At 44.6% G+C, this 12,865-nt stretch overlaps 1 protein-coding gene across 6 annotated transcripts in view; it reads right to left on the bottom strand.

Annotated features, from left to right (window-relative positions):
* RBKS (ribokinase) overlaps positions 1-12,865 on the bottom strand; it is an 83,285-nt gene that overhangs the window by 24,388 nt on the left and 46,032 nt on the right. Inside the window, exon 8 of one of the 6 annotated variants that reach the window (XM_011234662.3) lies at positions 2-929. The exons of 3 other annotated variants lie outside the window; for them this stretch is intronic. In XM_011234662.3, the coding sequence (XP_011232964.1) occupies positions 921-929 (9 nt within the window). In that variant the 3' untranslated portion in view covers positions 2-920. 2 more of the 6 variants (XM_019808061.2, XM_019808071.2) reach the window with 2 other exon arrangements.

Here is a 12,865-nt window from a genome sequence, read left to right as displayed (position 1 = left end):
GGCTGCCATAATCTGTTACTAGACAGATCAATGCAATAGTCTGGGTTGTTCTCCCTGCCTCCAGTATTGTAATCTCCAATTACTTAAAAAAAAAGAATAAATTGGAGCCCAGTGTGTGATGTGAATGCGGGACTTGAACTCACAACCCTGAGATCAAGACCTGAGCTGAGATCACGAGTTGGATTAACTGACTGAGTCACCCAGATGCCCCTCCAACTTATTCTTTATACTCAGCCATGTTACTCTTTATTAATAGAGTACAAACCTGATAAAATCTATCCCTGCTTAAACTCTTCAGTGGCTCCCCGTTGCCCTCCGGAGAATGTGCAAATTTCTGGTTCTGGCACACAAAGCCCCTCACAACCCGTCCCTGTTAGAGCTATACCTCATCCTTTTCCATCCTTCCTTGTACTGCAAGCTCTTTCCACACACAACTGCTTGAAAAGGCACCAACACTGACATATTCTCTTGGCTCTGGACCTTTCATGAGCTGCTGCCTCTGCCTGGGTTACCCTTCCCCAAGATGACTCATCCTTTAGCTTACTTTCCCTTGCCCTCTCAAAGCAGGGAAGCGGGCTCCTCAGGCCAGGTGGGCTCCCCAACCGCATCCCCATAGCACTTCAGGTGTATCCCCACCACGGCACTTCTCATTCAGCTGTGGGTTACAGACTCTTCCAGACTCAAGCTCTTCGGGGCCAGGGACTGTCTTATTACACCAGTGGCCCTATTATACCGGTGCACACCTGCTGTTTGCAATGCAGGAAATTAAAATACAGTGTGCTGAGTAAATGTGTGCACAGTGGGGTGCTCCTCACCCCATTTTGTCATGACTTCCCACAAGGGTCTTTCCTGTTTCTTAAAGGACTGTGACTTTCTGTGTTTAAAGGATGGTGTTTTCAGTTCTCGAGGTCACTTCTGTTTCATCGACCCTGGAACAAGAATAAGGTGACATGCAGCCTCAGCACCCCAGGCTTCTCTCTCTAGTGGTTTTTAAAATTTTTTAAAAAGATTTTATGTATTTGAGAGAGTGAGACAGATAGAGAGACAGAAGAGAGAAAGGGAGAGAGCACGTGAGAGGTGGGAGAGAGGCAGAGGGAGGGGGAGAGAGAATCTTAAGCAGACACCCCACTGAGCACGAACCCCGACCCAGGGCTCAGTCTCATGACCTTGACATCATGACCTGAACCAAAACCGAGTTGGATGCTCAACGAACTGAGGCACCCAGGCACTCCTCTGTCTAGCAGTTTTAAAAGACATGAAGAAGAGAAAAGAAAAAGTCTAATGTATACCTTCTAAGGGTTCCAGAAGGAGACGACTGAGGAAGTAGGGAGGCAATAATAACAGATAGAATGTGTAAGAATTGTTCAGAATCGAGGAGAAACACAAATACTGAGATTCAGGAAGAACAGCGTCATGAGCAGTATACATGAAAATAAATTCAGATGTGGGCTCATTGTAGTAAAACTGCAGAATGGCAAAGATCAAGGGAAATTCTTACAAAATCCGACTGTTCTTCTGTTCAAATGTGTTTCTAAAAGCTAGCTTCTGACATAGGCTGCAACTTCACAGCACTAAGCATCCTAAGCCAAGAGGTCACATTGTGTTTGTGTGACATTTTATTTCTTAAAAACTACCCGAAGCAAAAATAGCAAAACATGAAGAAATAACAGAGCTGGGCGGTGGGTCCATGGGTGGTCATGATCTTGTTCTCTACACTTTTCAGTGTCATTGAACTATTTCACAATTTATAAAGAAGGAAGGAAGGGAGAACGGCAGGCAATCTGATTGGCTGAGGGAAGTAGTCAATATAAGTATTTGATGCAAATTATATTTCCTGTACAACTGAATCTACACAATTAGATTCCCACATGCGAAAACTAGAAGAGCAGACTACGTAGAGGAAGACGGTTTTCTTTTCCTTTTTTAACTTTTTTGAAAGATTTTATTTATTTATTTGAGAGAAAGCGAGAGCACGTGAGCACGAGTGGGGGTGGGGAGGGACAGAGGGAGAGGGAGAATCCTGAAGCAGGCTCCCTGGTGAGCAGGGAACCCGACATGGGGCTCGATCCCAGGACTCTGGGATCATGACCTGAGTCAAAGGCAGACACTTAACCGACTGAGCCACCCAGGTGCCCTGGAAGATGGTTTTCTTAACTGAGAACAGGGCAGTCACGGGAAGTCACTTAGCAAATGTAACCATGATCTTTCTTTTCCTAGTTTTCATTTGTTTTGACCAAAGGAAGGAAAAGGATATAAAACTTTTTTGAGACCCTTTCAGGGAAGTTGTAATTCACCTAACCTCTGGACCCCCTCAACCCCCAAGTCACATCACTTTTTCAGGGTTGTACCACAGTCAGAGCCCTCCAATTGTGTTTAAAGGAATGGAAGGAGGAAGAGGAAAGTGTGAGTGACCAGCCGCCCCTTTACACCCTGTCCCACTGCAGTACGTTTTACTCACACACACATGCACACATGACACTTATGCCACCAACAGTTTATTCCCACAGTGCAGACGTACACAGAGTATTCACACCACTAACCTACAACACACCAAGGCAGACAGAAGTTCGGCAAGCTGTGAACCACACACCTCTTTTTTCGTTGCCTTGTTCACCTCTGTCAGCAACAACAGGCACGGAGGGCAGTGGGCTGGGCTCCAGTTCACTGGACTCTACAATTTGGCTCCAGAAGGTTTTTCACCTCTTAATTTCGGGTCTGCCCAAGAAACATCTTCACACACTGGAAACCACAGAGAACACGAGGGTAGCATCCTGGGAAGCGGGCCAGGAGCAGACTGCCGTCACTGCCATGTGATCACACTGTTCTCTGGGAGCCGGGAGAGGTGGACGGTAGCGGTGGGGAGCTCCAAGTCTTCACTGGGAAGCTCCAAGTCTTCACTGGGAAAGGATAAGCAAGCTCCTAGAACCTCAAACCATCGCCTCTTACTGGGACAGGGACTATTTCCTGTCCTTTCAATTAGGTGGCATCGAGGCCCACAGCACACTCTAAATCTAGATTTAGATTTTGCTCTCTTGACTTTTGCTGAGGTTTTGACAGTTGTTTCTTTTTCTTCTCTACATCCTACTACCACCTCCATGCCCCTCTTCTCCACTACCATGGCTCTTTTTAATCTCTGGCTGGATTTGAGTTCTGAAACAGGGTCAGGGATCCAAGCTTCCGGGTCACGAGCCCTGGAGACGTTCAGCACCAGGCACATGTACGTGTGTGTCCAGGTCTGGCTGTACATGTACTTTAGGAAAACGGAAAACACAGCCGTGTATGTGGCTCTGGTCCAGTTCCTCAAAGTGAAGATGACATTTCTGGTAAGCAGTTACAATTAGATTTTTAGAGCCCTGGGTTTTCAACTGATCACATGCAGGATTAAGAAAGATAATGTAAAATATTTAATTCTGCCTGATTAGCCAGCAAATGAGGTGATCTGCTGATATGGAAGTAATGTAATAAAGCTAACACGGACCCCCGGGCATGACAGATGTCTTGTGCCTTGTCCATCAGTCTCTTCAGCAATCACCTTGTCCTCTGTCCTTTCTTCATATTCAATGGACTTCTTTTTGTTGTCTTCATCTTTTCTGGCAGTCAGAGTTGGCAGAGTTTGCTCAGATAGCCTGTCCATTTATTGATATCATTCCTAAGGTAAAGATGGATATTTCAGAGCCTCAGCTGGGTTATCTTTATTCTGTGATGCCGATTTCAGAGATGCCATTTACCCTCTGTAACTTAATTTTGGCCTGGCCTTTCTATCATGCAGGTAAAATAATCTAAGGATATGTTTTAAAATGGGAAACTGGGTGTTTTGTTTTCATAACATTAAAAAAAGCGCATTTGTATCTGAGATTTATTCTTTCCCTTGGCATATTCGAGGTAGAATTTAAGGAATATAAGGAATCCTATAGATCTTTCAGTGCCCTGAGAACACGGGGACTCAGTGAGCCTAAGTGACCCTAATACATACACTAGTCACTTTCCAGAAGGAACTAGAACTCTTTCGTGATTTCAGGGGGGTCTGTTATTATATATGCCAAGCATAGAGTAAGCAGTGGGATTGCCCAAAAAGGAACTCTCTGAGATGGACTTGAGGATGGATAGGAGTTTACTAGGCAGGGAAGGGGGAGTGTTTTTGTCTTTCCTTAAACTGGAGAGCTAGTTTGGGAATGTTAAAAAAGAGGAAATATATTTTCCTTGGCCGCTCCAGTTAGCAGTCCAGGCCCCTATTTAAAGAAGTTTCATGGAAAGATGATCTGGTCATATTCTCTAGGAGTGGTCCGCCTCTCCTTTAGGTTTGGTCATTCCATGACAGAATGAATGGAAGTGGTCTGTGCCCATAACTTTGATATCTGGACTGGAACGATCCTGCCACTACTATCTGCGCAGTCCACCTCCTTGTCCTGTACAGGAAGATGCTGGAATCGAACGGCAGTGGGACCTGGGTTTCTTTCCAGTAATGTACAGAGCTAAGGTCATGCCCACTCCGTGTACTGGAGAGTGATGCAAGCTCCTGGTACATGCTTCCGGGTACTCCGACAGGATCCAGGTACCGTAAAAGACACACAGGGACCTAATGAGCACTAAGAGGTACTGGGTGCTTACACATGCCAGGCACTGTTCTTATATGGGTTCCTGCCTTTAAGTGAGGCTGCAATCTATGGCACAAAGCAGGCAGTGCCTTTGCAAGATCTGGAAGCTTCTGAAAATCTAGAGAAATGGAGTGATTACAGAAGCCTGTATCATGACAAGTGACAAGGAAAGTCAGTGCTGAAATGCCATATGGGAGGGACTGAAGGCTGGGCGGACTGCTACAACATCAAGAGACAGAGGGGTGTGGTAGACAGTACCTGGACTTGGGAGTTGGACAGACCGACCTGGAATCAATTCCTGGCTCTGCCAACTTGCCAGCTGTCTGACTGGGCAGACTGTTTGCCTTTAGGAGCATTACTTTCCTCCTTTCTAAAAAGGGTATTAACCCCGTCTGGCAGGGTTGTTCGGAGCATATGGAGTCCAGCACAAAGCCTAGCACAGCCTAATGCCTGGCTTTTGGGCATTAGCCCCATGTTCCCAAGAATCTGTAAGAATCATGGAGGTCGAAGATGCCTCAGAGATCACCCACTCCAGACTCGTCATGTTTGGAGCACAACCCAAGCCCAAATGTAATGAGTCCTTTGTCCAAAGAAGCCTGCAGGTTAATGGCTAAATCGGGGTTTGAGCGTAGGACATCATCCGGCCTTACCTACTGGGACCGAGGATTGCAGTTAAACCATAAGCAATACTCTTAAGATAGTTCACCAAAAAGGTGATTTAGGCTGATCCTGTTAGTTCGCTTCAGATTATTTTCTCCTCACAAAACAGCAGACTTTTCAGTATTTGCTTTAGGTCACTTCTGAAGTATGCTCATTTGCTTTCTTAAGTGTGTGTTAGTCTGCTTGCGCTGCCATATAAAAAATCACCGGCTGGGTGGCTTAAACAACAGAAATTTATTTCTCACAGTTCTGGAGGCTGGAAGTCCAAGATCAGGGTGCTCACAAGGTGGGCTTCATTCTAAGGCCTCTTCTCCTGGCTTGCAGGGGGCCGCCATCTTGCTGTGTGCTCTGATCTCTTTGAGCCTACACAGAGAGTGAGCTCTCTGGTGTCTCTTCCTGTAAGAACATTAGTTCTATGGCTCCATCCTTATGACCTCACTGAACCTTAATTACCTTCTTACTTCAAGATACGAATTTTGAAGAGGACACATTTCAGTCCAAAGGATTGTGTTACGTATGTTCTTCCATCCCTCATGAGCCATTCCATTCAGGTCTGTTTCAAATGGGAGGTACATGGACGATGAAGTATGTGAACTGTTAAGTACTTAAACATGAGGTATCGCCTATGGTCTGGCCCTTTTGACAGTTCCTTCAGATCATCAACTAACAGAGACCGAGAAATGTGGCAAAGCCAAATTCAATGTAATATTAATTGTGGGAATGAGGGTTGAAGAGTTTAAGACGTGTAGGCAGACCCATTCAGAAAGAAAATGTGACCATGGGTAAAGCTTCTCTGAAGATCTGCCATGCGTTTGAGTGAGGAACAGAAACAGTGCAGCTCTGACATTTATTCTGTTATTTCCAAGGAAAACTGTATAGAATAACATATTTTTGAGGAAAATTGTTTCTTTGGAAAGATTAAGGGAAAAAAAACCTGTCAAAAGCGTGTAGTGAAGGGGTGCCTGGGTGGCACAGTGGTTAAATGTCTGCCTTCGGCTCAGGGCGTGATCCCGGCGTTATGGGATCGAGCCCCACATCAGGCTCTTCTGCTATGAGCCTGCTTCTTCCTCTCCCACTCCCCCTGCTTGTGTTCCCTCTCTCGCTGGCTGTCTCTATCTCTGTCAAATTAATAAATAAAATCTTAAAAAAAAAAAGTGTGTAGTGAAATATCTAGACTTAAAAAGAGGCTCCAGTGCCTGGATCTGAAGGCAATGAAGAGCTATTTTTTTGGCATCAGGTATCTATCCATTTAGAAGTCATCTTAAGACAAAGGGCTACTCAGCCTACTTATATAGATATTTTGGAATACTTGAGACCAAGAGTGAATCTGGCCAATTACAGGCTCCTTTGTGAGGAAACTGCTCAGCATACTCTTTGAGAAATGATATCCCCTCTCCTATTTGCTAGATATAGCTCCAAACAGTTTTTTGCTATGTCCCCAAATCATATATCCTCCCAATTTTGAAGTAATGCATGACAAATAAAAGGTCATGGAAATACTAAAACAATTCAGAAGAATATGGAGTAGAATGTAGAAGTCCTCCTTTATGACACCTGCCTCCTGTCCCCTTCCCATAGGCAATGATTTTAGTAGTTTGGTGGGGTTCCCCCCCCCGATTTTAAAAATATGCTTTTATTTACAGATAGCTAGAGTTATTTTTAAGTAAATTGCACCATTACTATTATAATTTGATTTTCTCCTTGATGATTATGTAGCTATGTCCGATCAATTTTTATTATAAACAAAGCTGGAATAAATATTCTTGTAGAAATATTTGTATATATGAACATTTCTGCAGGATAGATTCATAGAAGGTTTACTGGGTCAAAGGGAAAGCACATTTAAAAAATTGGTAAACTGTCAAATTGCCCTCTGAAAACATTGTGCTTTCAATTTATTTGGACTTTGACATTATCAGTCTTTATTTTTTGCCAAACTGATGGGCATGAAGGGGGGGATCTCACTGTGATTTTCATTTGTATAATCCTGATTTCTTGTGAGGTTGAACATTATCACATTTATTTTCTGTATTTCTTTTTCAGTGAATTGCCCTTTACATTGTTCTAGAGAAATGGTTGATCTGTTTGAGTTGTGGAGGCTTCCCCTAATTACACATATTAATCTCTGCTGGGGCAAATATTCAAATTTTCCATTAACAGATATTCAAAAGTGCATGGATAGGTCTGGAAAAAAATATGGAAGGATTTATACTAAGAGGATAATGGTGGACGGGGTGCCTGGCTGGCTGGGCCGGTGGAGTGTGCAACTCTTGATCTCAGAGGTTGTAGTTTCAAGCCCCACATTGGGGGCAGAGACTACTTAAAATAAAATCTTTAAAAGGATAACCGTGGTTACATCTAAGTGGTAGACTCACGGGTATTTGACTTTCTTCTTTATACTTTTCTATGTTGTCTGCTTTTTTCTCCTCTTGAGAACTAAGTATGTATTAATTTTACGAATAGAAAGAAAAAAACCCAGGAGACTGATAAGTAGGGTCAAGGTGCTCTCAAGGCTCTTCTAAAAGACAGTTTTCCAAGATACTTTGAGCAGTGGCAATATCAGTAGATACTTAATTTTCCTGAGGTCAAAATGTGGAGGAAATGACAGTGACTTCTTGGATAATAAATCGATAATGGCAGTTAAAGTTAGCTTTCTTGTTTTATAGTTACCTCTTCAGCACCAAGATTCTATTGCTCTTTACCCACAGTGTTTTCCTCTCCCAACCCCTTTTCCAAGTCCTGGCAATCAGCAGTAGGGGAGCTCAAACTGTATCTTGGCTATAATGTAAGTTTCTGGACAGAACTGTGCAAAGGCTCTTTTCAAGGACAAAATGGAGTAGGAGCTACAAAGACCCCTCAGAAACCCTACTAATTATTAACAAATGCAAAGAATGTATGTGTTCCTCAGAAAGAAAGAGGTGGGAGGAGAAAGAGTGCCTTGCTAGGGAAACACATTTTAAGGAGTGTCACAAAGACTAACACTGGCAGTGCCCGTGTTAAGAACTGGTGAGTGTTCAGTCCTCTCAGCAAGACTATGGCTAAGTAGGAAACACCTCGGTTTGCCTGAGTTGAGGAACAGCTCTTAAGAGCTCTAAATTCATTGGTTCTAATGACATCTGGTAATATTAGCTTGGTCTTCCACTGGCTAGGGGGTGGGAATGGGAAGAGGATGTAGGCTGGGGGGAAAAGTCATATGAAGATGGGACAATGGCCCTTCAAATCTGGGTTTTCAAAGGCTGAACTGTCATTCTGAATGGTGCCTCAGAGGTAGATTAATGGGAGCCAATCCTTAAGAACAGCCTGGATGGCTGAAGGCCGGATCCTGGGATGTGGGGAATACGCTACAGAGAAATTACCTTGGAAAACTGGGGGTGACCCATCAGTCGCAGCAATCACTGCACCTTCATGAGTGCTTCCGTGCAAACTTGAAAAGAAACCACCCCCACTTCCGGCCGGTGCAATTTCTAGTTCAGAGCTGACTCTCCCAGCCCTGAGTTATCTGTTGGGCGCATCCAATACTGCCTCGTGCCTCACCCAGCAACTGTGAATACTATAGGACTCAAATATAAAGGGCAGGAAAAAGGAATAAATTAGAGGTAGGAGAATCCCCATGCCCCTGTCTTTGGATTACTGTCAGCTTACTTATATACCCTGCATTTTGATGATTTATTATAAGGTGAGTGATTCTTGGGAAGACGGATTTAGCCTATAGGCTGAGTTCTTAAAAAATAAGAGTCTGAATGTAGATTCTAGGACTTAACCGTTTATATGTAGAAAAGCAATTTCTAAATCAATTTGTAGGCCAAGGATAACTAACGTTTTATCACACTAGCACAATAACCTAAAATAGTACCATGCTTAACTGTGTGTGACTCTTGACTAGGGAGTGATTATTTAGTGCAGTCAGCACAAGAAGGCCTAGCCCCCTAACGTTCAGGGTGGAAGAGAGCATAGAGGACAGGAAGGCCGTGGCATTTTGAGGCTGAGATTCAGATAAGAGAGAGCGAGATGGGAAAAGAGACACATCGGTCATGTCTCCCAAACTGAGCGGAGGACATCTGCACTCCCGTCACCATCTCACTGTAGTACAACAGGAAAAACAGAGGTAAAAATAGACGTGATACAGCCAACGACTGACACAGAGGTGAGGTGAATAAAGCAGTCAGCAGGAGCACCGACATCGAACGGGAAATGGCTCCTTCTAGAGCAGGCTGCCTGTCTTGGGTGGACAAGATGAACCAAGTGAAGGGGTTTCCACCGGCCATGCCATCCCCGATTTCTCTGTCTCAGTTTGGCCAGCTCTGTTGAGGTGTGACTGACGAAAATGATGTACATTTAGGTGGCACGACGTGATTTTTTTTTTTTTAAAGGTGTGCATCGTGAGGGATTAGGAGGAGGAGAAAAGTGAGGTCATAAACCGCCTGAGAGTGAGTAATGTCCTCCTGACAGAAGAGTGAAGGCGCCCATTTGTTCAGGAGAAAATGCCTCCCTGGGAGCTCCTTGCCTCACCATGTGAATTATCTCCTCTGTTAGACTTATGAAGAGGCTGAACAGCAGTGTGCAGAACAGGCAAGGGTTTTCATAATGACAGTGCAGGACGAGAGGACAAAGACAGCATAAAAAGGCTGAGGGAGATTCTATGCCCAGAAAATAACCACCCTTGTTTCCTGTGTCACCTTCGCTCCGCTGGGGGGATGCTGAGGGCCCATTCAGTAGACTCAGTGGAGCAATGAACTGGAAGGTTCTTTATCACAAGAGTATCCGCTCGTCGTGACGTGCCTAAATGGATCTTTTTGTTATCGTTGTTTGACCTTTGTTTTCTAAATTGATATAATTCATATACCATAAAACTCACCCTTCAAAAGTGTGCAGTTCAGTGGTTTTCAGTATATCCACAAGGTTGTGCACCCATCACCACCATCTAATTCCAGAACATTTTCCTCTCCCCAGAAAGGAATCCTGTACCCATTAGCAGTCACGCTCCCTGTGACCCCTTCCCAGCTGCTGGCAGCCATCACTCTACCTTGTTTCTAGAGATTTACCTATTCTGGACATGTCATCTATACGGAAGCATATAATATGTGGCCTTTTATATTTGTCCTTTTTTTAAGAATTTATTTATTTATTTACAGAGACAGCATGAGTGGGAGGGGCAGAGGGAAAGGAAGAGAGAGAATCTCAAGCAGGCTCCTTGCTGAGTGTGGAGTGTGACATGGGGCTCAATCCCAGGACCCAGAGCTCATGATCTGAGCTGAAACCAAGAGTGGGACACTTAACCGACTGCGCCACCCAGGTGCCCCCGATGTTTGTCTTCTCTCACTTAGTGTAATGTTTTGGATGTTCAACTATGCCGCAGCCTGTATCACTATTCCATTTTATGGCTGAATGATATTCTATGTATGTACCGTATTACCGTAACTTGTTTATCCGATCATCTGTTGTTGAAAGTCAGGTTGTTTCCAATTTGGGGCTGTGAGGAATAATGCTGCTATAAACATTTGTGTATAAATTTTTGTGTGGCCACGTTTCCATTTCTCTTGGGTGTATACCTAGAAGCAGAATTGCTGGGTTGTATTGTAACTCTAAATTTAACTTTCTGAAGCACTTCCAGACTGTTTCCCAAAGCATTTCCATTTCCATTTTACCTTCCTACTGGCATTGTTTGAGGGTTCTGATTTCTCCATGTCCTCCTGATGCCTTGTTATCATCTCTTTTTGATCCCAGCCATTCTAGTTGGTGTCAGGTGGTATCTCACTGTGTTTTGTCGTTCCAGAGAAAGATCAAAGCCATCTATGTATATAGTGTAAAAAGACAAGGCTTAAGAGTAAATGCCAGAACCATTTCCATGAGGCAAATACTTGAAATTCCTTCAGCGGTTTCTTCTCGTATTTATCTTCAATTCCTGGTAATAAGGCTTCTACTGCTGATTCTTAAAATCAGTCTCCCATATTCTCTCTTGACTTCCGCCTCTGGAGGATGGGAATTCAGCTCTCTTCTCTTCCCCCTTGTGCACACAGACACACACACACACACACACACTGTACCGTTCCATCTTCAAGACAGGATTATAATCTCCATGTTGGGATAAATCGATAATCGGCACTTACACTGATAGGGGTACGCATTCACAGCCGTGCGGTGTGTGAAGATTATATTTACTTCATCGGACTTCAACCCTTGGACTGCAGACGACGTGGAGCAAGAATTTGCCTCGTTTCTTCATTGCCACGGTTTTCTGCATATTAATTTCTACTTCACCCTCAAATTCTGCAAGAAAGCAAAAAATCTCTGGGCATAGTCAAACCCAAGGATATTCCACTGTTTCTTTCTTGGTCCTTTCTGGCTTTTCTTTTTGTTTCGGGGAGACATTCCCCCAGGGCTCTCCACTCTCCTGCTCTCACTGGGACAGCCTGGTTAGGGGCTGGCTGCATCACGGTGCCCTGGGACTCCCCTTCATCGTCCTGACTTCTCTCCTTGGTGGCCTCGCCTGCTTCCTGAATCCCGTGTCTCCCTTGGTCTTAGTTTTGTTCTTCAGTTTCTAACAGCATATCTTCCAGTAGTTTTTTTATTCCTCCATTCCTGCCTTGTTTTGTGTTAAATAGATGTTTTTAAGGGTACCACTGTAATTCCCTTGTTTCTTTTAGGGTTTTGTTTTTTGGGTTTTTTTTTTTTTTTTTTTTTTTTTTTTTTNTTTTTTTTTTTTAGTTCTTTTCATAGTAATTGTACTGGTGACTCCTGGTAACACCTTAACTTAGAACAATCTAGTTTAGACTAATACCGGCTTCATGTCGATAGCGCACGCAGTTGTTTATGGCTGCTTTCATGCTACCACGGGGGAGGTGAGTAGTTGTGACAGGCCGTGTATACGTAAGGCCACTGAAGCCTAAAACTTCACTCTCTGGCCCTTGATAGAGAACACTCGCTGATCTCCATCCAGTGCTCTGATCTTCGTGATCCCGTTCTCGGCCTCCTGCCTCCAAGCATTAAGTAATCGTTTCTCCTCCGAGCTCCCACTGGGTTTCACCTTCCCTGAAACCGAAGCATTAACTGCATGTGCTGAGGAAGCAAATGAAAGGGCGCAAGACAGTAACAACAAAGCGTGAGCCCTCCTTGTGCACCTTGCTGTATTTCAGATGCTCAAGACGCCTTCCGTCATGATCTATGACGTCCAGTCCGCCGACACAAGATGGCTCTGAGGATAATGACTATCGATTCGTGTTGGAGCACGTCCACGGCTGGTTTCCTCGTCACTTGGTCCCGGCCCCGGCGGTGCATTGTCCCACATGTGTTCTGGGCTGGGCAGGGCTTGTGTCCGTCTGACCAGCAGCCACTTCCCGTCCTCTGGTAAGAGTTCTTTGATTTCTTAGTTGACACCGGGGATGGGGACGGGACATGGGGCGCTGTGTGGGCAGGCAGTTGCTGGGGACCCCTCCCAGGAGGGGCCTGCCTGAGCTCAGACGCCAGCACAAGGCAGACAGAGACAACAGGGAGAGTGCGAGCAAGGCCCAACGATGGGGCTTCTCCTCTGCACTTGGCCGCACCTTCACAAGTCCCAGTCAGGTGCACCAAATAAACCCCTGGTTCTGTGTAGACCCGTCTGAGTTGTGCTT

The sequence above is a fragment of the Ailuropoda melanoleuca genome, chromosome 4 (assembly GCF_002007445.2).
Source record: "Ailuropoda melanoleuca isolate Jingjing chromosome 4, ASM200744v2, whole genome shotgun sequence".
Taxonomy (NCBI): Eukaryota; Metazoa; Chordata; class Mammalia; order Carnivora; family Ursidae; genus Ailuropoda; species Ailuropoda melanoleuca.
Note: the sequence above shows the minus strand (reverse complement) of the source record. Positions and strands in the feature narration are given on the sequence as shown.